This window comes from Eublepharis macularius, chromosome 19, assembly GCF_028583425.1.
Source record: "Eublepharis macularius isolate TG4126 chromosome 19, MPM_Emac_v1.0, whole genome shotgun sequence".
Classification (NCBI taxonomy): Eukaryota; Metazoa; Chordata; class Lepidosauria; order Squamata; family Eublepharidae; genus Eublepharis; species Eublepharis macularius.
This window is the reverse complement of record NC_072808.1, coordinates 24423609-24450628: the sequence shown is the minus strand read 5'-3', so window position 1 is coordinate 24450628 and position 27020 is coordinate 24423609. Positions and strand designations below refer to the sequence as shown.

The following is a 27020-nucleotide window of genomic DNA, read 5'->3' as shown; positions in this document are numbered from 1 at the left end:
GACAATAAAGGACAGCCTGGACAAAAAGGGAGAAGTGGCCCTGAGGAGATCACATGAGGCAATGGCCATGGCAATCAAAGCTTCTGCCATAGCATCAATAGTGTCTAGAGCTTCCGTTGTGTGGGTCAGAAGACTGATTCAGCTCCTCCCAGGAAACAACAAATGCCTTCTGGAAGGAGCCAATAGAATACTCAAGGCCAGCATGTTCACCGCTGACGCTACACTAGATGTTCTGTCTTTCTCCTCCAGAGCTATGGCTTCCACCATGGTGGCCTGTCATCTCCTGTGGCTCAGAGCCTGGCTAGTCGACATCTAGTCCAAAGTCACTCAGAGGAAAAGGGGCAAAAACCCTGACTCACTGAATGCTCTGGTGGGGGGCAGACTACTTCTCTTTCAGCAAATATGGAAAAAACACGTGGCAGACGCCTGGGTCAGATAAGTAGTGTCCAACGGCTATTCAATAGAATTTGCCTCATTTCCTCCGGAGCGATTTATAATTTTTCCGCTCAAAAAGAACTCACACAGACGCACGATCACAATCAAGGCCATCTGGCATCTAATAAACATTCTAGCGGTAGAACCAATTCCTCACGATGAGAGGGGAAGAGGTGTATACTCAAATCTTTTTCACGGTTCCGAAGAGCAATGGAGATTGGAGATCCATCTTAGACCTCAAGTACGTGAATCGGTTCATCAAGATACAACACTTTTGCATGGAAACACTTAGTTCTATTACGGAGGCCCTCCAACCAAGAGAATTCCTAACATCAATAGACCTGACAGAGGCATACCTGCACGTACCAATTGCCCCAACTCACCGTCAGTAAAGGACATTCATCTTCAGTTTTGTGCAATGCCCTTCAGTCTGGCTACTGCCCCAAGTGTCTTCACAAAGATCCTCATTGCTCCAGTAGTCAAACTCCGGGAGATGGGCTTCCATATATATCCATATTTAGATGACATATTAATAAGGTCCAGCTCAAGAGAAACATCTCTAGGACACAGCCTTCATTATCCAATTCCTACAGGATCACGGATTCTTGATAAACTCAGTCAAGTGTTCCTTGAATTCGTCTCAGTGTCTGGAACACCTGGGCCTGATTCTAAACACTCAAGAGGGTCTTTTTTCCTCACCAAGGAAAAGCAGCTCAAAACCAAACAGTTAGCCTCGAATGTGATCAGTCAGCCATTCTCTCTCCTTATGGAACTAGCGAAGCTATTGGGTCTGCTGGTAGCAGATACAGAAGCAGTTTATTGGGGATGCTTCCACATCAGACCTCTGCAGTCCCTTCTGAGACCCTATCAGCTACAGATAACACAGAAAAAAGTCCTCAAGTTGAGGGTTCCACAAACAGTCAAGGACAGTTTATGGTGGTGGACTATCAGTTCCAATCTACAACAAGGGAAGAGTTTCCTCACCCCTCAATTTATACAAATATTCACGGATGCCAGCTTATCTGGTTGGAGGGCCACTCTGGAGGGATCCCCGATCCAGGGTCTGTGGACAGAGAGGGAAAAAACACTACCCATCAACGTTCTGGAAATGAGAGCTGTCTACTTAGCTTTGAAACACTTTAGGACGCACATATCAAACAACCATGTATTTGTCCGCACGGACAACATCATGACCAAAACCTACATCAACAAGCAAGGGGGAACCAGATCTTCTCAGTTACAACTGGAGGCGAACAAGATCATCAGCTGGGCAGAGAACAACCTTCTCTCAATTCAAGCAGAACACATCAAGGGAGTACACAATGTCCAGGCGGACTGGCTGAGCAGGGAATCCCTTCACCCAGGGGAATGGTCCCTCAAGAAGGGGACCATTCTGTCTCCTCTCAACCCATTTCGGGATGCCAAAAGTGGATCTGTTCACCTTGCATCTGAACCATCAGGTACCAAGGTTCTTTGTGGGGGTACTACCACCCGGAAGCAGAAGGCACGGATGCCCTGACCTCCCAATGGCCCAAGAGACTTCTTTACACCTCCCCTCCCCTCCCGATGATCCCCAAACTTCTGAGGAAGATACGGGAACAAAGAGCAACAGTAATTGTAGTAGTTCCGTGGTGGCCAAGGAGACCTTGGTTCTCGACCATATGACTCATGTCCAATGCACCTCCCTTCCACCTCCTGGTACAACTGGATCTACTACAGCAGGGCCCAATATGGCATCCACATCTAGAGTGGTTGTCCTTGACACGGTGGAAATTGAACGGGAATCTCTCCAACAGAAGGGCTACCCTCCAGAAATAATAAATACACTTTTAGCTTCCAGAAAGAAGTCCACGACAAGAATATACAACTCTGCGTGGAAGGCATTCACCCGATGGTGCAGATGTAAGAGGATAGACCCAAGGATCGCTAGGAAGTATCCAGGGTTTCCTGCAGGAGGGACTCGATAGAGGTCTGAAGCCAGCAACCTTAAAGAAACAGATAGTGGCAATCAGCAAAGTCGTACCTACGATGGAGAAATATCCACTCGCACTACATCCACACATCCGCAGATTCCTTTGGGGGGCGACCCTGCTGAATCCTCCAATGATGCACCGTTTTCCTACATGGCATCTACATGTGGTAATAACAGCTCTGATCAAACCTCCCTTCGAACCTCTAAGGGACATATCTCTGCAATGGTTGAAGCTGAAGACGATCTTCTTAGTAGCTCTGCGCACCACATCTCCGAAATGTCAGCACTATCCATACGTCCAGATTTGTGCACTTTTCATAAAGACAAAGTCGTATTGAGAATGGACCCAACGTTCTTACCTAAAGCATACTCTAAATTCCATCGGTCACAGGAAATCAATTTGCCATCCTTTTGTCCAAATCCAAAACATGCCAAAGAACGGGAATGGCACACCCTAGATGTGAGAAGAGTCCTCAAGGCATACCTGATCAGAACAGAGCATATACGTCAGACAGACTCTCTGTTCGTTAATATTACACCTCCAAAGCTAGGGCAACGCATGTCAGCAGCAGCAATCGCATACAGCATCAAGATATGCATCAGAGAAGTGTACAAATGCCTCAAACTGGACATCCCTACAGGGATTACAGCACACTCAGCAAGAAGCGCCGCAACCAATGCAGCTCTTAGAAGGAGCGCTTCAGTAGAAGACATACGTAAAGCAGCCACTTGGTCCTCAGCGTCGACCTTCATCAAACACTATCATCTACATACTTATGTGTCAGCAGATGCAGCCTTTGGCAGAAGGGTACAACAACATGTAGTTGAGGACGAAGATCTTACCGCACCCGGGATATAAGGAACTACTTTGGGAGCACCCAAGATGTCCTCCACCTCAGAGGGAGGCCTCTGTTCCTCTTCTGAGGTCAGGAGGACATCTTGCCCTCCCAAGATCTTCGGACAGGCCATCTTTACAATAGAGGACCAATCCTTCCTGGTCCCATTGCTGTTGTACCATTCTACTTTTTTTGTCTCATTTCTTCCCTTTAAAGGATATATTCTTTACTATAGATTAGTTTTGTTGTACAGAGAATATCCGGCTGTGGGGAGTCACCCGAACTGAGGAGAGAGGGTGGTCCTACACACCAAGGGAAGAGGAAGAAAAGGATTCAACTTCTTGCCTCCCCAATTGGATGGTGGGAATCACCCAAGATGTCCTCCTGACCTCAGAGGAGAAGGACCCTTCATGGTAAGTGTCCAAAGGTCCGTTCCCCTTCCTACCTTTTCACAGAAAAAATAGTGGGCAATCCATAACAGCCAGTGTTTTTGCATAGAGCATATTAACAAATTATATTATTTTCCATATAAGGTTTCTAATCTATATAAGAGGCTAGTAGTTGATGCCCAATTACTAGTCTCTGATTTCTGGAGTGCCCCCCTCCCCGTGGTTCACTCAGATGCCTTCAATAAAAACATTGGTGAAAAACTGAGATAGAAGATCTCATGAAGCCATGCCTCTGTCTCATCCTTTCCTTGTCCTTTACTGAAAGAGAGACGGATGGCATTCTGATCAGAATCAAAGAAAAAGTGATACTCTTCTGCAACAAGTAAGGGTAGGTGACAAAAAAACTACAGTTCTCTGTCTTTTTGTACAGAAAAGGATCCTGCCCAGGATTTCATAGTAACTGCAAGAGTTGAGATCCAGACACACACATCAGGATAGTTTTCTGGATCCAACAGTCCAGAAACATCAACAAGTAGCACAGCTGATGCCAGACTGCAGCCCGTGTGGTTCTGTCTCAAGAGTTTTCAGTGAGTGTGGCTAAGGGCAGCCTCTGACCAGTAGGTGCAGAACACTGTCTCATCTCCATGACATTTTTCACCCCAGTGACCCACTTCATGGCATGAAACATCACTGGCCCCGCCAGCTCTGTGGCTCACCGGGTGCACTGGGCGCTGGGGTGGCTGGCTTGCCGTGCGTGCGGCATGCATCATGCAGCGCTGGAAGTGCACGTGCGCGGAGGGCTGGACAAGGGTTGCACTGGGCGCCGGCCACCATGAAGGCTCTGCTTCATGGTAGCAAATTTCATTACCACTTCTATCCCTAGCTTGGCCTTTTAATCAGGTGTCTCCCCAGGTTGAAGGCAGTCATAGATACACAGATTACTATCCAATGTCTGTCAGGCCACAGTTGTCTGATACATTACCAGAAAATTCAACATGTCTCATTACAAGCTATCCATCACCTGGTGGAATCACTGGCTTTGTCAGAGGCAAAATTTTTCTTCAAAAAGAAAAAAAGAAGCTAATCATGGCAGTGGCTCTGGTGCAAGGCTTTGTGATCGTGGACATCCGTAATGATCTCTTAAGAAAGAGGTTGTTCCCGGTTGTTTCAGTCAGACATTCTGCATGATTAAAAGTCCCTAACTGATACTCCTCAGAGTGAAGAGGAGTCAACAGCTGAAGCAAGACCTCAAGTGGTGGACAGTGGAATGACAGCTATACAAAAGCAAGCCCCACCATGAGCCGGCAAGCCGTCCGTCCTAGCACCCGGTGCACCATGGAGCTGGCGGGGCCAGTGATGTTTCATGCCATGAAATGGGTCACTGGGTTGAAAAATGTCATGGAGATGAGACAGGGCGTGCTTTGGTATAGATCATTACAGAGTCCATGATGGAGGAGGGCCCACTGCTCTCGAGGCCGTGTTCAGGGGATATGTAATTAACAGGAAGTAGTAGTAGTAGTAGTAGTAGTAGTAGTAGTAGTAGTAGTAGATTTATATACCATTCTTCAGGAAATTTTAACACCCACTCAGTGCGTTTTACAAATGTGTTGTTGTTATCCCCGCAACAATCACCCTGAGAGGTGGGTGGGGCTGAGAGAGTTCCAGAGAGCTATGACTGACCCAAGGTTATCCAGTTGGCTTCAAGTGGAGGAGCGTGGAATCAAACCTGCCGTTCGTAACCACTACACCAAACTGGTGTTGCTCTGATTTGCTTTCATGTAATATTGTATCATGTCCCACAGCCCACAAAGGATATACTCCCAGGCTGGGCAGAAAACCACCCAGAGAGCAAAGCATATCAGTGGTTCCCTGAGTGTTCAGATGGACTGGTTCACTTGGAGCAAACTGGACCACAAGAGGATGGTCTCTCAAGCCAGATCTGTTCTAGATTCTGATTAAATGCTTTGGTCATCTGCAAGTGGATCTCTGCATCTCGCGAGAAAACTGCCAATGTTCTTTTCTCATTACATCTACCAACAGGTAGGACAAATAAACGCAATGAAGACCTTATAGCCACTAGGACTTCTGTATGCCTTCCTGCCATTACTAGTGTTTGTCAAAGATGATGAACTCTGAAGAGGCGGAGTTGATCTGCGTTGGCTTGGAAGCTGTTTTCAAGTTTTATATACCTCTCTGTTGAGTCTCCATTTGACTTTCATGGTGACGCAAGGTAGATAACAAATGGAGACTGAACAAACGTGGACTGTAAATGAAATGGGAATTACTGATAGTTTCTATCAAGCTGACCAGTGACCAATATTATACCAGACCCAGGTGGACCATAACTAACCTCTTGGAGATTGAGCAGCAATTCTAGCTGACTGAAACGTTCTCTGAACAGATGATCCAGATAGTGTTATTCCATAGGCTGTCAACATCCAGATGGTGTAGGAGGAAAAACCGTTAACCTCTGATCAGCGGTAAAGTCTTCCTCAAAGTGCTGTTTCTCCAAGACACATTATTAGGGTGTGCACTGAAAAAAATGAGTATTTTTCAGATTTGGATATTGGAATGCCATAAATATTGGTATTCCTGATATTTGGATCCCAAAATACTGGTCATTATATTTGGATCTGTATTTTTTCAGGATTCTGAAATTAACTGGGTCCATTATTCCTTATGATGAAATCTTTCTGGGGGGTGTTTTTGGAGCAAATGACACCAAAACTACCGCACAGTGAGGGTCGCCTGTTCTCTAAAATATTCCCAAGTTTCAAGGAAATTGCACCAACACATCCAATACTACAGCTTGCTGAACCAGGTGCCTCCAGCCATCCTCCATAGTTCTCTATAGGAGGAAAAATCCAATGTGTTTTCCATGGCAGAGAAGCCTTAGCCAAATACACAAGACCAATCACTGATTAAAAGCCAGTACCAACAGAAACAGAACCAAGAAAGCCCAAAAGAACCGGTGCCAAGCCAGTGAGTCCCAGCAGAACCAACCTGACAGCGGAAGGCAAAGTACACTCTTCCAAAAACTCTGTGGTTTTGACAGCTGGTTGCCGGCTTGCAGCTGCTTTTTTTCCCCTTTGCAACTCTCCAGGCCCAAAAAAAAGGGGGAGGGAGGCTACTCTCACAGGCAAATGGAAATTCATGTTAGGGAAGAGTTCAAATGTTCATCCAATCCTAATGATTCTCTCATAGACCACAAGAGAATGTGATTGGGCAGACAGTTTAGTTCTCCCTAATGTACAGTTCCATTTGCTTATGAGAGTTGCATCCCCTCTCCCCTTTTGCGTGTTTTTTTCTGAATATTGTTGGGAAAACTGGGACCTGTGATCTTGTTGTATCTGACAATCCCAGATTTAATTGGCATTCTGGAACATACCCCCAAAATACTGATAAGGTATTTTTTGGGTTTATTTTTTGGACTGGATATACAAAATTGCACCTCATTACATGTAATCCTAAGGGTGGAGACCTGGCACCATCTATAGGCAAGTACCTGAATATTGCTTCAGTTCTGTTACCCTTGGGGGAATTCCTATTTCTACACCTATGTTGGTAAAATGTGAAGGGAGCTTCTCTTAACCTTTCGTGAGCACTTGATTCTCGTTCTGAAGAATGCATGTAGTCAGTCATGCAGACCCTGACCCAAGCATCATTTGAACCATTGCAAGAGGTCTTTCAAGGCTGTAACATCCTCTAGAAAAGTCTCTTGAGATATTTTCCTCATGGGGCATTTTCATTGGTTCTGGCCCCACAGTGCATCAGTTTTTCTCCAGACTTCTGCATGCATGGTCAAAATACCTCAATTCAGTATCCAAACTGCTTCCTGGACTTTTTTGCATTCCACATGGAGAAAAGAATCAATCTTTTCTTGGCTTTTTTGCAGCTTTTGTCCATGCACACATAATCCTGATGGTTTTTCCCCAGCAAAGTCCAAGCGGGGTTTTTTTTTAAGTTCAAAATGATTTCTTTGGTGTGGGGTCTGGCCCTGGTCCTACCGTTCCCTCTGCCCTTTATTCCCCTGCGATTGAACAGCAATCAATCAATTTTTTCCCTGAATTGTTAATGGCAACATTGCAACCTTGGTGCCATTTAAAAAGACAAAAAAAATCCTTGTAAGTTTCCTTAAGGATCAGTTGAGGAAACTGACCAGTCCTCAGATAATCCACTTAGGGAACTGACCAATCCTCAGTTTGCAGCAGAATCGGTTTTTTTTTCTAGTACAGAAATAAAAAACAGATGCCACTTTGGTTCAACTCTCTCCAAGTGCAGAATTAAAGAATCGAAACAATATGAGGTCAGAACCGATGAATAAAGTGGATCCAATCCTCATGGGCTGAATATGCAGAAAACCCAGTGTAAAGTTCACTATGTGGAAGAGGGCTTAATTAGCTGTGGTTTTCCTTACCATTGGTGTTTCTTTATGAAGAATACATAAGGTGATGTTCTCTGACCTTGCCTTAATGCCTACGGTTAATTCCTTCTTCCACAAGTCACAAGAGATCTGTTTACCTATCTTTTTGTCTGAAACTAGCGCCATCGTCCGGAAAAGAATTAGAATTATCTTAATTAAATTAATTGAGCTTTGCGTATGTGTATACCAAATCTTTTAGGAAATCGGACTTTCTTCATTCCTTACCATCCAGCAGTTAAAAGAAAGAAGCTTTCCAAGGCTGCACCCAGTAAATAGCTCAGATAATACATCTCCTTAGAATATTCCTCTCAGAAATTGGAAGCCACCGAAAGGCATCATGGCACACTCAATCAGAAGTGGATTCACAGAAGTTTAATAGGAACCTCCATAACTGTTAGCAGTTTATGTTGTCTTCCTAAATGGATGTGCATTGTGTTGTCATCACACACAAGAAGAGAATTGTGCTTACCATGAAACATTCCTTCTACCTGCACCAATCCATGTGGATTATCTATCTGTTCTTTTTTTCAGGGGCTCATGTCTGTCTTTGAGTCTGGTGTTCTTTGTTGGGAGATTGTCTGCCAACTTGTCTAACCAGTCTAGATAGTGTTTGTTTTACAACTCTGGAAGTGTTTATTGTTTATTATTCCCTTTTTCCTCTTTACTGTTTTTCCTCAACAGTTAAAGGTCTAGTTTAATCTCTTCTAGTTGTTAAAAGAAGTATGCTGCTCAAGGCATACATCACAGAGACACTGAACAGCTGTGGAAGTCTGCAAACTGAAGGCAGTAGGCACTCCCCCCCCATTGGAGGTGGAAAGAACATCTGACTTCCCGTGTTCAGATATCATGGAGAACGAGAGTACCCATAGTACTTTGTCCTCATTTTCAAGTAGAAGCAACCTTCGCAGTCACTCCAGTGTTCTGATATCTTTGCTGTCTTTTGTGGGCTGCATGCTGTTGATCTCTACCTGTGGCATTAACACAGGTGATGGAGTATACTGTGAGCTTCAAAAGCACACACATTTGCTTATCCATCATAACTTAGAAAACCCCATCATTAAAACAATTAAAACCAGAGCTAAAATGTGCGGGTAAAGTTTTGACAAGTTGTAACCAACGTAGGGCAGCCTCAGAGAGTTTTCAAGGCATAAAAATGAATGGATGTGGTTTGCCCTTGACCACCATTGTATAGCAACCCTGGATTACCCTGGTGATATTCCATCCAGGTACTAACAATGGACAACCATGTTTAGTTTCTGAGATTTGATGAGGTCTGGTTGGTCTCGGCTGCCCAGGTCAGGGCTAGAGCTAAATTGTCTATACAAAAATAACAATTAAAAGACACAAACTATGTTGATCCTGTTACTAGCTGCCAAAGCAGCCATTGCCACCCGCTGGGAAAGTGTAAATGCTCCAGATCTTTCTGTATGGCATAAACAGTTATGGGACAATTATACTTTGGCTGCCGTTACAGATAATCTCTCATGTATAGGCCCCCGGGTGACATCAAGAGACTTTATACCTAGCTGGTACCCAGTCTTAGAATACCTAATGAAACAACAAGAAATTCCCCAAAGACTTAAAGCCCTAGATCTGTGGTAAATTGGAAGTATATAATTCCTCTATATCTCCTCAGCCCATTCACTTCCACATGCTCAGATACAATAGCACGTAACAGGATGGATATTCAATACAGCAAGATATAAACATTGCTATATCATTGTATATGAATTGAATATATGTTTATGATTGTATGAATGTATAATAATTTAGAAAACATACACTGAATGTAATAATTGTCTGTAGATACCAATTCCTGTAAAAGTTACTTGTATTGTTGGTGATTTTAAAAACAATAAACAGAAAAAAATAACAATTAAAACATTGGGCAGAAAGGAGGGATCACTGATGGAATTCCAAACAAAAGTCTTCAACTGCTAGTGGAAGATGGCAACAGAAGGGGACAGATGAGTCTTCCTGTGGAGAGAGTTCCTTAGTTTTGGTGCTATGACCAAGAAGGCACCCACCTAATCTCAGAAGGTGGGGAGATTCAGAGCAGGGCATCAGAAGATGTCTGCAGTAGCCAGGTAGCTTCATTAGAAAGTAGGCAGCACTTCAGGTAAGTTGGTTCCAAGCCATATAGAGCTTTAAGAGTTTACAGCAGCACCTTGAATTGTGCCTAGAAACAGATTGGGAGCAGTGTAGATGGGCCAGGACTGGAGTAATATGGTCCCAGCAGCCCACTCCTGTGAATAACCTGGTTGCAGCATTCTGTACCAATTAAAATTTCTGAACACTTTTCAAGGGCAGCCTCACATCCTACTATATAAAAGGCTAAGCATATTCAAGACAACTCACTTCCTACACTGGTGCGCCACCGTGGAGGGAAGCCCAGATGAGGCAGCCATACTTGCAGAGAGCGCACCATGGCGGGAAGCCCAGGCTGGGATCAGGAGCAGAGCAGGTGGCAGTGCCTGCCCCCTGCCATCACCCAGAGGAGCAGAGCAAGTGGCAATGGCCGCCCCCTGCCTTCAACCAGCTGGGATCTGGAGCGGAGCAGGTGGCAGTGCCTGCCCCCCGCCTTCACCCAGCTGGGATCAGGAGTGGAGCAGGTGGCAATGGCCGCCCCCTGCCTTCAACCAGCTGGGATTTGGAGCGGAGCAGGTGGCAGTGTCTGCCCCCCGCCTTCACCCAGCTGGGATCAGGAGTGGAGCAGCTGGCAATTCCTGCCCATTGTCCTTACCCAGCTGGGCTCAGGTGCAGAGCTGGTGGCAATGTCTGCCCACCCTTTACCCAACTGGAATCTGGAGCGGAGTCAGTGACAATGCCAGGATCAGGTACAGAGGAGATGGCCATGTCTGCCCACCTTCACCCAGCCAGGATCAGGAGCAGAGCATGAGGCAATGCCATCCCCCTTCACTCAGCCTGGATAAGGCACAGACCAGGTGCTAATGTCTGCTGCCAACTTCACCTGGCAGGGATCAAGAGTGGAGCAGGTGGCAATGCCTGCTCCCCCTTCACGCAGCTGGGATCAGGAGAGGAGAAGGTGATAATACACACCCCCTTCACCTGGCCCGGATCAGGTGCAGAGCATGAGGCAACGCCCTCCCCCCATTCAACCTGCAGGAATCGGGCACGGAGCAGGCGGCAATGTCCTCCCCCCACTTCACTCAGCCAGAGTCAGGCGCAGAGTATGAGGCAAGGATCAGGAGCGGAACAGGTGGCAAGGCCTGCCCCTTCTCTCAGCCATGATCAGGAGTGGAGCAGGTGGCAATCCCCACCCCCCCATTCATCTGGCTGGGATCAGGGGCAGAGGAAGTGGAAAGCCCGCCCCCCTTCACTCAGCCAGGATCAGGTGCAGAGGAGGTGGCCATGCCCACCTCTCCTGTCTTCTTCAGTCTGGGATCAGCAACAGGGGATGAGGAAATGCCTGCCTGCCTGCCCTCCCCTTTCTAGAGCCTGTTGTATTTCCCCCCACAACGGGCTTTGTTGCTAGTAGACCATATTGCTGTAATCAAGTTTCGATGTCAGCAGAGCATGAACCCAGTGGTCAGATTTCTGTTCCTTCAAGGGGGGGTACAACCCTATCCAAGCTGGGTGACTTCTAAGTCATAGGTCAGACTTTATGCTCACCAGTAGCACTTCTGTCTTGCTAGGATTAAGCATTAGTTTTTTATTCTGTATCCACCCCCAAACTGCCTACCAGTTCAGGGATTCTAAAGCATCCCTGAGATCAGCTGGAAGTGTGAGAGCGAGTGTCATCTGCATATTGATGACAACCTAGTCCAAATCTGTGGTTGATCTCACCCAGCTGTTTCATGTAGATATTAAGGAGCATAGAGGACAAGTGGGATCCCAGCACCACCTTCTGAAAACTACCCTCCTGGTAGGACTAAACTACTACAATTTGGTGCCTTCTGGCTTAGGAAGGCCATGCAGAAAGGGCACCATGACTGATGTTTTGGGACTGGCTGCCTAAAAGAAATAGGATGTGGTGAGAGAGCTCCCCGTTTTCCAAACATGCCAGCTGGCTGGCTTTAGCGCTTTGGCAGCAAGGTTTGACAGTGAAGAACAGGAACTCTGCCTGGAAAACTGAAGGAAGGCCAATAGTAGCAAATCAGCAGCAGCTGTGGAGGAGGGTGGAAGGCTTCTTTCTCTTTTCTGCCTCCCTCCCACTCACCTTTACCTGCTGCCATTCACATAATCTTTTTCTTTCCCCCCTTTGCAAACTTGAGGCACCCACCAGAGCACAGCACTTCCTTTCTGCAGGCACCTCAGTGCACTGGGGTCTGGCAACTCTTACGGGATGAGACTCAGCCTAGGCAAGTACATATGGAAACTTCTGTGTGGACACTGTTGCTGCTGTGAATCTCTCTGTATTGTAGCAGCAATGCATGTGATGTGGAGAATCATCACTGCCCTGGAAGCATCTGATTGGCTAGTCCTCTTGGAAATCCTTGATCTGATTCAGCAGGTGTCGCCTTCTGTTCGCATTTTTCATTCTGTATTTCTTTACTTGACAGAGATGCAGCTCTCTGTTGCTTTCCTTCACTAAAACATGGGGAATCAATCAGCCAAACTAGTTCCTTAACCCATGTAAGATGGTTTAGTCCCAGTCACTGAAAAATATGTCCTACCAATCTGAAGTTCAGCTGAGGATATGCAATCACTTCATGTTTATATCTTTGTTTTGTTAAAATAAATGTGATTTCATGCAGGCCATGTGCCTGGTGTAGTTTTCAAATTCTCTACCTCTCACAGCAGTGAAATGAAACTTCTGCTTTCTTTATTCTCTCGGTCTTCAGTTCGAAAAGAGAAGATGCAAAAAGTACTGGGCTTTTTTTGTTTTTAGATTTTTTTTAATTATGCAAAGATAATTAAACAGGCTCTCAAAAAGTGTGTGAGAACTGCACTTGGGTAAAAGAACATAAAGGCCCCGACTCCGTGTCCAAACCTCACTGGGTTTCACCGGCATGGCATTATTCTGTTCTGAGTTGGCTGTTTACTTTCTGCTCAGATTACGCATTCAGATTTTCTTTCTGCAAGAATGAAAACTAGAAATGTATTTCTCACCTTCTTTCTTTAATAAAAATTGAAACTCCTAAGAAATAGTTGTTTCAGTATTTTGAGATTGCATTAATGGTATTTATCTTTACACTGTTTTGGATGCTAAACCAGCAACTAAATAGATGATTGGGTTAGCTAGTGGATCTGTGCATTATTGTGTCAAAACATAAACCTGGTTAACTTTCCAGCAGCTTCTGGCTGGAGAAGAGTTAAAATCAGTTTGAATGTAACACTACATCCCTGCTATGTGTCTTGCAGTCCTGTTTACAAGCTGTAATAATTCTTCAAAACGAACTTCATGCTATGAATTATATTGATACTAGAAACAAAACCCTTTGTGGGAAAAAAATACAGCGGGCTCTAGAAAGGGTAGGGCAGGCGGGCCAGGCATTGCCCCCTCCCCAGTGCCGCGATGGGGAGGGCAGGTGCCATGGTGGGCATCTGCGACCGGCAGTGGCCTGTTCCAGCCTCGTTGGGGACGGATTGGGCCACCACAGGCAGGGAATGCTGCTGAGGGGGGCGGGGGCGGCGCCAGGTGCCCTGGCAGCTTCCTGGACCCGGCTGGGGCCTGTTCCGGCCCCGTTGGCACTGGATTGGGCCGCTGCAGGCAGGGAACACTGCCAGGTAGGTGAGAATATGGAAGCCGTGTCTACCTGGCCTACACAGGTCCAGAGGCCAGGTCTACTGAACCAGCCAAGAAAGGGGAGGTAGACCTGGTCTCTGAGGGAAAGGAGGCCAGGTTTACCAGCCCAGCAAAGGGAGCTAGAGTGGCAGGAGCGATGGCTCTCATGCGCCTGCCAGCTGCAGTTCAGCCTAATCAGGTGGCTGGCAGGTGAGTAGAGGGGTGCCAGGGATGGGGATGGGGGAGGGGAGAAGGCAGGTAGGCAGAAGTCAGGCAGGAGTAGGCTGGTAGGCGCGGTGTGCGGCAGGGGTGAGGTGGGGTGGGTGAGGGGAGAATGCAGGTTAGACAGGCAGGAAGAAGTCCGGCAGGAGAAGAGTGGTAGGTGTGGGGCATGCCCAGCGGGGTGTGTTGGGGGAGAATGCAGGGAAGGTGCGACAGGTAGGCAGAAGTCAGGCAGGCAGTTGCAGGGTGGGGGTAGGCGATGGGGGAATGCAGGGAAGATGAGACAATCAGGCAGGAGAAAGCTGGCAGGTGCAGGGTGCACAGCGAGGGTGGGGGTGGGCGAGTGGAGCGGACTGCATGGCACACTCCTTTGTCTGTCAGGTGCACAGTTTGGCCCCGTTCGGCTGGAGGCACGGGGGAGAGAGTGGAGCAGGCAGCCGGGTGCTCCTGCTCTGTCCTCCTTGGCAAGCCCTGTTGCCGAGACTCACCTCTCCTCACCGCTATGGGCATGCGAGAGTGCGCCTGCGCTGTGGAATCCATGTGAGTCGTCCCCCCCTTTCTCCCTCCCTGCTTCCATTCGCCCTCCCCTTGAAAGGACAGGGCAAGCAGACGGGGGGGGGGACGCCCACCATGCAAGAATGTTTATGCCCTTGTATGAGGCTGTGCAAAGATGCTGGCTCCTCACCACCACCTCATCCAATTTTACAGTTGTATTGTTACTGAGTTCGAAAAAGTGTACAAGTCTATAGAAAACCGTTGGTAACTCTGCAGGCTGAATCATTCTTAAGGGGCAGGTTTAAACATCGCAGATCACTGGGGGGCGGGGGGGCATTTAAAATTCATGGCAGTGTGTGTGGGAATTCGAAGAGGTCTCCCATCCAGACACCTACCAGATCTAAATTTGCTGAATTTCAACTAAAGCCACCAGAGCCATCTCCATCCCATAGCCTGGCCGGAAACCAGATTGAAAAGGGTCCAGAGCACCAGTTATCCAAGAAGATCTGGAGTGGGTCTGCTACTGTTCTCTCAATCGCTGCATAGAAAGGACAGATCAGAGACTGGGAAATAGTTGGCCACATCATTTTTGTATGGGGATGTTTTTTAGGTAGCAGCTCTTTGAGTGGTCAAGGGAAGGTGCCTTGAGTTAGTGACCAATTTGTGATAGACATTAAGGGCTCATTTATGTAGTCCTTCCATGATTCTAATAGCCAAGATGGGCAAGAATTCAGTGCACAAGTAGTGGCCTTTACAGATGTCATAGTGTCCCCATTTGTAACATCATTATAATTTGGTCAAAACTATAACAAGCCTTCTACCCATGTCTGAACTAAGCTTCCACTCCTCCAAAGGAAAGATTTCTCTTTTCCCCTTGGATAGCTTTCAGCAATTAGTTCAAGACCTGTCAAGCAACTTTGTTCTTTTGAACATTTGCTTATCAGTACATTTATTTGTAAAAGGTTCTTTATTGCTTTGCCGCCTCTAATCAAAGTTCTCAGACACCTGTTAGAGTTTATTTCTTTTATTGAAAATTCACTATTTTTGTAATGAAGCAAGTAGTTAAAATATATATGATTATTAATATAAGTCCTACAAAAATAGAACACAGAAAGGCAATTTCCTAACTAACTCTTAAGTTTAAAATAAAGTCCTTTTGAAATGCATTAAGATTTTCATAGCCTACATTGGAAAGATAAGAATCTCACCTAATCTTCATGAGATCTCTTCCAGTCAGAACTCTAACCCATTATCTAGATTAGCATGTTTTGTAGGTTATCATATGCAAATATCTAAGATCTTTTCACGTAATAGCATAAGCAAACTATGATTGGTTTAAAGCTTCAGTGAATATTCATAATTTCTATTGTATAATCTTCTAATTAGCCAAAAAATGATGTTATAGCCAACTTGTGAAACAAAGCTATAAATTTGTGAGAAATGACAGGAAGAGTTAAGATACTAGATCACTATTGGTCCAGTCTGATAAAGAAACGTTAATCTAGATGGAGTTCACTATTTTTAATTAAGTGACAAAAGATTAAAGTGCACCTGTTTTAGTTACCTGACACTAAAAAAAATGCATAGACAGTTTATACAAAGTTGAAAAGTTCACCCACAATACAAGTGCATTACTATGTATTAGCTTAGTATTGATTAGTGTAATGTGCTTTAATCTATATTATTGCAACAAAACGGTCCATAATTGAACCAGATGGTATACTAACCATTTCTTCCACCTCACCTATATTACAGCTGATACCCAGTCCAAAGTATATTTGTATTATTTTATCAGTAAATCTTTTGCAAGCTGCTGAGGTTCTGCAGGGGTTTGGCTAACCTCTGGCTGCTAGTGGTGCAGAAGGAAGAGACAAGTGTAGCGTGTTCCTGCCACTGCCCACATCAGAGTTCCTGTTGTGCTGGCAGCTCCACAGGTCTTGGCATGCTCCAATCCATTTGTAGCACAGAAAAGGACAGTCCAACGTTACCATCTGCTGGGTCAAAGCTTGAGCAGCCCCAGTGGCTCTGCTATGGCTGTTAGGGCTTGACTTGTATCTTCTTGAAGAGATAACGGACAGTTTACTTGCTTGAGCTGACAAAGTATCTTGTGCTTGCATTGTCTGTGTGCAGCCATGTTCCAAGCTGGATTCAGGCTGTGTGCAGGGCTAAAATGTCTCACTTATGTGGCTTTCTGTTTTTAGAAAACCTTTGCTGTGTTCCAGGGTTGAAGTCCACAGGGCTTTGGGAAGAATACCTGCTGTATTTTCTGATATTTAAAAAATCTTTTTCTTTGATAAGTGGGGGACGATCACATAATGATTCTAACATGAATGGTCCTGTCCACGCCTATACAGTTCAACTGCCACAAATTGCAGGGTGTTTCCCCCCCTCTTTTGAGGGTTCTCTGTTTTCAGTGAGAATCTGCAGTATTTAATGATACCATGCTAAATAAACATTATGACTATCTTCCTAGTTGGACAAGGCCATATACCCTTGTCTCTAGAAAGCCATCCTGAGTCATTTGTTCAACAAATCACCATGCTCATTATTCCCACACACCACTCAGCTTACTGGCAATACAATTGTCAAGTCTGTAATTAAAAGGAAGTTAGATTATGGATGCCTTTCTCTAAAGGAAGAGACAATCTTTGCCAAATGAGTAGATAGGTGCCTATAACTAATTGCATTAAATGAGCTTGGTCATTTTAACTTCGGTCCACTTCTTGACAGATTATCTTACAGTTGCTTGTTGGACAATATACACATTTAGAAATTTATAAATACTAAAAAAAATGAAAAATTAAAATATGAACTTGGTTAAAGCCTACTGATGTGAATTATGTTTTAGGGTTCATGTTGAGTAGGGGGATAAAAACATGGGAGTTCCTTTGTAAGTGGGCCCTGAAAGATAAAGTGTAGAAGCGAGTCGTGGTGCAAAAGCTGGAGAACTATTGATGTAGTTAACTCACCTGCAAGTCAAGCAAGAAATACATTGGCATTCACACTTGGGAGGACCTTGATAGAAAATTGTTAGTTCATTGATGGAAGCTTTGGCCTTGTGCTGTTGAAGCCTGTTGACAGGAGAAGATATTGCTGTCTTTGTGGAACTTGTAACTCTGGTTACATTTTCTCTTATTGTTAGACCTAAGAGTTTATTTATGTTGTGTGGAGCAAGTGTTCATGAATTCAAGATGAACGCTTTTAAAAGATTAAGAAATACAAAAATTTTTTGGAGCTGTTTTGGAATAACAGCCCTCCCAATTTTCAGTTGGAAGTTAAAAAGTGCTAAACAAACTCCGACTTTCTGAGCAGAGAGATTGTAATCAAAACAAGTCTTCACTTCAGAAGAAACAAAGACATTACAGAGGAGATACGGTATGCAAGACTTGCATGCATGTTTATTCAGAAGTCCCATTTTCTTCATTGGGGCTTGCTGTCTTGTAAGTGTGCATGGAATGTTAATTTGAACTTCATGGTTTTTGAAGTCTACTTGCAGTATTTCAGTTAAATTTTGCAAGTGGAAGTTCATCACCCTTGCACACCCAAATCTCCAGGATTCTGTAAGGTCTTGCGAGGTGTGTGTGTGTGTGGGGGGGGGGGGAAATGGACGGACTAGGCTTACCCCTTTACTTACCCCTTTACCTATTCACACTCTTCACTTTCTCCTTTACCCGTTCACACATTCTTTCAATATTCTGTGCTTCTTGAAGCAAACTCAGTCCTCAGCAGCTCCTTTCCCCTTTAGTTAATTCACAAAGTCACTGGGCTGCATACCCATGGATTGCCCAGAATATATTGAAACACCTGCTTTATTTGTAGGTGCTTTGATTTGTTGCTTTTGGTATGAACCACCAGCTTAGATGTAGTGATGGTAGTGATTCCAGATTTGCTCTGAAGAACTGCCAAAATGGGCCTTTTACATACAAAGAGAGAATAACTGTCTGGTTTCTGGCTACATACACCACTTTGGTTATCATTTGTCATGACCTGTCTTATAAAGGAACCTGGACTACTGAAAAACCGTAATTTATACCAGTGTATTTTTCATAGTTCTGTTCTCTTTGAAAGGTGAAGTGGGATTTATTCACTTCATGATCATTTACATCTTTTGTGGTTATTCTGAGCTTAGTCCAGCCTTCTGTAGTTCAAGAATATATTATATAGTACATCTTAAATAAAGACCACAGAGGAAGACCTCATGGCCGAAACACGTTTGGTGACCTGTGTACTATGACTTGTATTATAGTACCTGGTAATGTATAAGCTTCCTCTAACATAGGACATCCCTATGTCCCTACGTGTATGGGTATATTCATTTTTACACAAGGTGTAGGCACTTATATGTGGAACTTGACTGACATTGTTTTAACCATATAGTTTTATTGTTTAGAATTGTATTAAATATTTTTGTATTTTTTTTGTATTAATCATGATACCCTGGCACCATTGTAATAATTTGCTATTCCTGTGATGGAGCGTGCTATTTCTTGTTGCTGCCAAGATTAAGTTTGGGGTCACCAAGGGCAATGATATTTGTGGACACTTGGTTCTTCTATTTTTATTATATCTTTAATTAAAAATATTAATATCCCACCTTATCTCCTCAGACTCAAGGCAGCTAACAAAACAGCAGGAGTTTCAGGGACACACAAACAGCACAGCCGTCCATCAATAAGGTAAAAATGATGCACCGGTTCAAAGCCCACCCAAATGTCTGCTTCTCTGTGTTCAGTCCTCGGGAGTTTCCTGCACAGGTTTTTTCTGTTGGTTCTGACCCTATACTGCTTTGATTTATCCTCTGATTTCTGTACACGTTATTTTACCTTTAGTTTTTGCTTTGGGTTTTTTTGCTTCCTCCTCCTCTATAGTTGTTTTGAAACTACTTTTACCTCGATCTTTTTCTGGAAGGTGAGTTTGAGTCCATTTTTTTTCTTGTGTACAGTGTTTCTTTTGCTTTTCTTTGTCCTGTCCACTCCCACTTACCTTCAGCCCAGTTTCTGATGATTGGATGTTTGTCATACCCTGCCCCCTGATTTGACTTTCTTTCATTTTAATCTTCATTTTGTAGCGTTATATCAACCTACCATTGTAACAATACATGCAGCAGATTCTCTTGAGTTCCCAGCTTTCATTTTTAAAAAGTCAGTCTCCAGCACCTTCTATTGTGGACCTGTGCCTTTTTCCTTGTATCTCTGCAAGGGATGCAAGGGACTTACTTTTTAAAATGGAAGCTGGGAACTCGGAGAATCTGCTGCATGTATTGTTACAACGCTAGGTTGATATAACTATGAAAATGACAATTTTGAAAAAAAAAATTGCAAAGGCCCTGGGAGCCTAGGGAAGGGGGGGGTCACTTCTGGTACTGGAAAAAAGCAGCACAGTTTGAAAAGTACATAGCTGCTGCCGCCGCTCTGGACTCCATCTCAGTAGAGGTGGGTTTGCCTCACTGATGCTAGCCTCTGCTTCCTAGTTCTGGGTCAGCCTGGGTGGGGGGGTCTCTGGTTTGGACCCAGGTGGGGGGATACTAAGGTATGGATGGCAGAGCTGCCCCCCTTTTAAGCTTCCCCATGCAAAGACTTCTCCATGTGTTCATTTTTGATCTTTAAAAAGATTCAGCCCTTATATCGGCATAAGATTCTAAGCACGTGCAAAAAATAAAAAGGGGCGGGAGTGCTGTGATGTCATTGACGATGCCACTGATGATGACAGCACCCTTACTTAAAACTCTTGATTGTTTAAGGCACGTGCAGGACAAAATAAACTGACTCCACAACTGTAAAAGTGCAAAGGGAGGGCAGTTGTGCTGAAGAACTCTACCCATACCGATTCCAGTGCTTGGGGATCGACTGCTAAGAAAATCAAGAATAAATTGAGTATATGGAGAAGCCCCTTGTGTGCCCTGTGCTCCACATCAAGTGGCGAAATCCAACCACAGTAGCACGCTTTTACTACTGCTGCATGTTGCTGTACTTAGTGGTTTTTCTACTCTTTGCACTCTTAACTTTGAGGTTCAGGTCGTGGCAGGTCTTTTCCAAACTGCCATTAAGTTATCTAAAGATTCTACTGAAGTTGGCATCATTGATATTACTACGACACATGATGGAGTGGCCAAACACGTATCCCAAAGACTGAGCAGATAGTTCAGTCTGCTTTAAAAAAACCGAAACGCCTCCCACTCCTTCAGGCTACTCAGTCTGTGAATGGACTGGCAGATAGAGTATTACGGACTAGTTACCATTCCGGAAACAAGCATATTTCCTGGTTCAGTTTGCAAAATTTATTGGTGTCATTCAAGCCCTGCGTTCCGAAAATGACCTCCAAATAATATCAGGAAATCTACTCCATAACAGAAGTGCCGGGCCCAAGAGACCACCATGCAGCAGCAGCAGCAGCTTGTACCATTCCAGGACAACTCTGATGAGTTTGCTCCTAGGAGAGTGCACAGTATCCTTGAGGGTTTGTACATAGAGCAGATTAGGAATTCAATTGGTGTACTGCCCACCCACAGCCTAACAGTCTTCCTGTTTTGGGTTTAGGACTTCACGTTTCCATGACAACTGTGGGCTTTCCTGGAATATCTTAGTCGCAAACTAGACAAGACAGTGCCTCAAGTCAGGTCTGGATTCCCCCACATGTGCAACTTCACACTATGGCAAATAGCACTCTGCAGGGCAGTTTTGGGGCAGGAAACTGGTGTGGGGAAAGGCTTGAAGTCCCCCCCCCCACTCCACCGTAGTCCTAATCTGAATTAGTCCCCAGAGCAATTAGGAACTTTGTTTCCTGCAGATTGCGTTTGACAGTGAGTCATTCAGATTTAGGTTGGGAAACCTACATCTGACTCATCCCAAAAGTCTCATCTAATTTTTTCCCTTATTTTCCACACATAAAGCAAGTCACAAGCACAGTTTGGTTTTTTGTGCTGACCAATTTGGTTTGGGTGTGGATGCCTTTGTCACTACCTGGCAAGGTTTGGGCTTGCAGATAATCAGAAGGTCTGTGAGGCTTGCTTGGGGGCCCGTTAAGGTGGCCTGTTCCCAATACAGGCCATGAGGGGAAATGGAAAAATTGAGGTGTGTGTGCCCCCCCCATTCCCCCCCCCAAGGTAATTTTTCATTAGGAAATACAGGGGAATGCTTTAAAAAAAACCTCCCATGGTTTCTTTTTTTCCTTTTGGGATGAGTGAAATGAAAGACCATTTTCAAAATGTGTAGTATGGTACAATATTAGATAATTTGTGTGTATAAAGTACACTTTCAAGTTTTTTTGTTTAAATGTAAATAATACTGTGAACAATTAATATGCTATAATACGTTTAATAATTATTATTGAAGAGTCCAGTTTTTTCAGTGTTACGAAGTTTAACAGTATCAAAATGTGCTCATAAGCCCTTCCTTTTGTGACTGTATAAGAGTGCTTCTGCCCAAATAATACTTTCTTTAGTTTACTACAGGTTTTTCCAACCTTCAAAGTTTATTTTTACCTACCTATAAAGTACATGTGCTGTGATCACATGGGTACACCAATATGTCAGTCTTTACAAGTATTGGATATACTTGCCATTTTTCTTATAGAAAACAAAGAAAACAAAATTCTGTATCCTAACTATATTAAACGTGCGTGCTATGTGACTTCAAGTTGCTTCCTACTTATGGTTACTTTATGAAGTAACAACCCCCCAAACACCACATTTCAGATTAGTCAATTTTCTTCCTGTAGGCTTTCTTCATTGTCCAATTTTCACATCCATACATAGTAATGGGTAATATGATAGTATGAATTATCTTGATCTTGGTCTCCAGCGGCACATCCTTATCCTTAAGAATCCTTTCAAGTTCCTTGCCCTTTCAAGTCTCCATCTCCTGATTTCCTGGTTGTAGTCTCCCCTTTGGTTGAAGATGGAGCCAAGGAATAGAAAAGCTTAAACAATTTCAGTGATGCATTTTATGCTGGTAAATCAATAAGAGAAGTTCAGGTTTTATAGTAATTTAAGTATCCTACTATATAAAAGCTGAGGCATATTGGTGACGATGCGCTTTTTATCCCCACGCAGGTGCGCTCGGGATAAAAAGTGAGTCATCGGGCAACATGGCCCTACGGAGGCTCCGTGGCACTACTGCCAGGGGTGGAAGAGTGGCTAGAGCGAGCCTTTTGTTGAGGCGAGCAAGGCAGAGCCCCCTCGGGAGCTGGAGCCGGCCCTGCCCTGCGCAGCCTGCTGCCCCTCCTGCTGGGAGCTGCACTGAGCCCTCCTGGCTCTTCTGACCAGCCACTAACACTCAGAGCCGCAGGAAGGTGGACGGGAGCCGGAGTGCAGCAGCCTCTCTGCTGGCTTCTGCTAGAGGCTGATGGGTGTTGCCAGTGCTGCAAGGGCGGGAGGAGGGCTCTTGTGCCCTTAGCTGCCGTGCTCCAGTATGGTGCCTGGGGCTGCGGCTTGGCCTTTCGAACCTGCCGCATCCTCAGCATGTGAGGAACTAGAGGGGGGACTGTGCTCCAGCAGGGCTCCAGCCACTAAAGAAGTGAGGTGCTGCATAGCCTCTCTCGTTGGCCAAAGGTTTGCCTGGTGCTCAGCGGACGCGCAGGCTGGCGGGACAAGCACAGGGGCAGTGCCCAAGTGTGCACTTGCTTGGCAACTAAGCTGCGCAACCAGAACGTGTATAAAGTTCTCACAAACCAAGAATATAGTACATAGCAGCAAATAAATGAAAAGTTAAGTGTTGAAATAACAATATGAAACATTTCCAGTGGGTAGCCGTGCTGGTCTGCAGTAGGACGTTAGGATCTGAGTCCAGTGGCACCTTGGAGACCAGCAAGGTTTTCGGGGTGTGATCTTGGAGCGCCAATATGGAAAACCTATATCTTGGAAAGTTTTGTTAGTCTTTAAAGAGCTACTGGACTCAAATTTGTTCATCAATATGAAAGTAATAGGAAGTAGGATTTAAAACAAAATTCCCTACATTTCCAGTACAAATGGAACACATTCCACTCCATCAAAGCCCATCCCTTTACTGATGTGGGTTCTGTCAGTGCAGCCCAGTGCCCAAAGGTTTTACACTGGGATGACAGACCTATCTGGACCCGGCGCAGAATTAGGTGCCAGACCCGGTGCAGAATTTGGGAATATCCGGCGAATATATGGGGAGAGACGGTCCCGTAGATACGCTGGTCCCAGTCCGCACAGGGCCTTATAGGTCAATACCAGTGTAACGAGTCAGTTCCCGTGTCTAAAACCAAGTTTCAACTTGCCAAGAGAAAGATGGATCTCTCTCCGGGGAAGCAGAAAGCAGTTAGTCTTTAGACCTGTCAAACAGATAAGTTCTTTGAACCAGCTGTTTATCAGTACATTTATTTATATAGGGTTCAATATTGCTTTGCAACTCCTTATCAAACACACAGACACTAATCTAGAGTTTATTTCACTTTATTGAAAATACACCCTAGTTTTTTAATGAAGCAAGCAATCAAAATATAAATGGCTATTAATATGAATCCTATAACAACAGAACATAGAAAGGCAATAAGAAATAAGTTCACTAACATTTCTCAATAAATCCTAAGTTTACATTGCTCAAAGTTTCTATGAAATACATAGGTAGAAATAATTTCTCACCTAGATTCTCTCAAGAGATTTCTTCCATCAGTACCCTGCTTATTCTTTCTGTGTTTGCAATTATATACCTAATCATATGTAAATATTTAGGGTCTATTCACATGATAGCACAAACAAATATTGATTGGTTTGACACTTCACTGAATATTCATAATTTCATAGTACAGCCTTCCAATTAGTTAAAAAATTATGTCATAATCTAAACTTCACAACAAAACTACAAATCTCCAACAAGTGTCAGGAAAAGTTAAGTTGGACGATCACCATTGGTTGAATCTCTAATAGAGGAACATCAATCTCGGTAGAGTCCACTATTTTAATTAATTGTCAAAGGATGAAAGCACACCTGCTGAATTACCTTATACATAGAAAAAATACACTGAAAATTCATGCAAAGTTTAAAAGTTCATCTAGAGAGTATAGAAGCTAGGCCTAGTATTGTTCAGTATTGATTATTGGCATATGATCTTAATCTATATTGGCATAACACCCTCCCCTGATCGGAAAACTTAACTATTTCAGTAAATATAAAAATGGTGCAAAAATATAAATGCTTAGCATAATGTGTGAATATGTATATTTGTAAGTTATAAAAAAAAAAACTTTATTAGACTACAAAAATCGCAAAGCACGATCACTGGAAAAAATCTTTCATTGTGAGCGAAGCTTCTACTTCCGCTGTGAGGCCGTAGTTAAAAAACAAAACTGCATGCTGCTGCTTTGCAGAGACGTCATAAATCAGACAGAGTGTGGATTCCCTCGAGGTTCAATTCCATTCTGGCCAGATGGCCCAGGAAGGACACGGGGCTGAATCACAGCTTCTCTGCCATCAGGTTGAGGCTCTGCACGATTCGGAGCAAGTAGCGCTTCCAGGAGATGCCGCCCAGATTGCACACATATAGGCTCCTCGAAGGTGATGCTTTCCAGCCAGGGCAGGAAACGAAGCGAACAGCAGACATCGAGGTGAGCTCTGATTAACGACATGCAGGCAGACCGCATCTGGGTTCCAAAGGCATCTCCAGCTAGAGAGACATTTCTGAGAAAAATTCTCTCGTTGCAAGTAAAGCATTTGAAGACAGGCGTCACCCTTCCATGGTCTTGTTGAAAGAAAAAACGACCAAATGGGTGTAGCTTTGCAAGGTTGTCACATCCCAAAAGACGAGCAAGATTAGCTCTGTATCTGGAAAGGCTCCATCTTTCACGTAGCATCAGGGAGGACATCTTTTACAGACGCAAATCAAAATTAACACAGCAGCTAGAAGGAGAAACGGCCAAAAATAATGCAGAGTTCCAGTAAAAAAGCCAAAAATTCCAGTTCCCAAATTCAGGATCTGTGAGGCTAAATACGCTGGCAGAGAGAGAAAGTTGCTCAAAACTGGTCCAAAAGCAGAAAAATTACTGTGTTGGAATATAGAGTTCAACAAGTTAAAGTCAGTAGTTATTGCAGCAGACAGGAGCTGGGAAAGCCGGTAGACTGCAGAGTCAAAGCTTTCTGAAGGCTGCAACAAAATCACTTTTATATCTTTCAAAGCAGAAATGATTGCACCTAAAAGTGGATATTTCAATTTCAATGAGTGCAGAAATGCATAACTCACATTAGTTGTTTGTTGAGGAAGAGGAGGATAGAAGACAAAATCATTACATACTGTCTTTACAGGTGTGGTTAAAATTAAAGTTCTACCCTTTGGCATTAAACAAAAACTATCAGTGGATAATAAAGCATAAGATCCGTTAGGTAAACGCAACAGATTAGTCACATTATTGGAAACCTTAACTGCTTTGACAGCAAAGTCAGTATAATTTACAAGATTAGAATAAGGAGAGTGATAGACTTCCTCACAAAAAACAATTGGATACTGAGTACATTTTGCAACTTGAATAAGTTCAAACTGATAAGCTTCATTCATACACAGGTGTGTGTATTTCATATCTAGAGAGAGATGTAAGGTTACATTATCTTGAGTTTGAAAATGTCCCCAGTTTAAGATCTCTTGACAAGATGTATATATCTTCCCATAAACTGGAACCTTGTAAAGAGTCTTAACAATCCATTTATTTCTTGGATAGATCCAAGGAAAATAATTAGTCTTTTTGCCATTTAAATCATAGACAGCTATAATACTCACTTGAGCATTCTGTTTTAAAGCAATCCTTTGCAATTGAGTTAAGTTCAATAACTTAAAAATCTCATTCCAATTAATATGTTCCCATACAGGTTTTCCACTCAATAAGATGTCAATTTCTCTTTGCACAGATTGGATCACTTCATGAGCAAAGAATTCAGTCTGAATCTCAGATAGATCACTTGTGATTATTTGCAAAGCAGCTATTAGCTCATCTCTGAGCTGATAAATAGCTTGCTTTGTGACCTGAAAATTACGCTGAGTGAATGCAAAACCAGTATTTATCCCTAGTAAGAACCGTAAAACTTCAGACCATGTAAAATGTTCCATGAAAGCATTTGCTTGTCTAGTTTTTCTAACCTTTTTGACAGGGAACAAATTCAAAAGGTCTGTCACATTGGCATTATAAGTTTGATACCAATTATTGACAGGAATCCATTTATTTAAATGATCCTGTACTTGCTGAAATGAATAACCATTTCTTAACCAATTGATACACTGTTTTCCCAAAGAGTATAGGATAACCTTTTTCTTAGCAGTATGTTTAGTATACAATTTAAGTGGTCCAGTAGCTGAACCAAAAAACCTTTTATTACACAGATTTCTCTGAATATCCCATTGAATTCTTTCACCTGTCTTATGTCCAGGTCTTAAAGTACCATTAGCTAAAAGTTCCTTTCTCAAGGTTTCATTAACCTGCATTACATTTGCATGTAAAGATTTCCAAGGTTCACCAAATTCTTCATAATTTGAACCAAAACATGTAACTTCCCATATAGTTTCATTCAAAAATAAAAGTATTTCAGGATACCAGCATGCTAACTGCATGGAA

At 43.8% G+C, this 27020-nt stretch overlaps 1 protein-coding gene across 1 annotated transcript in view; it reads left to right on the top strand.

The window, feature by feature from the left end:
* MECP2 (methyl-CpG binding protein 2) overlaps positions 1-27020 on the top strand; it is a 109613-nt gene that overhangs the window by 35451 nt on the left and 47142 nt on the right. The window contains 1 exon segment of the mRNA XM_055003335.1: positions 19069-19137. Coding sequence (XP_054859310.1) covers positions 19069-19137 — 69 coding nt within the window.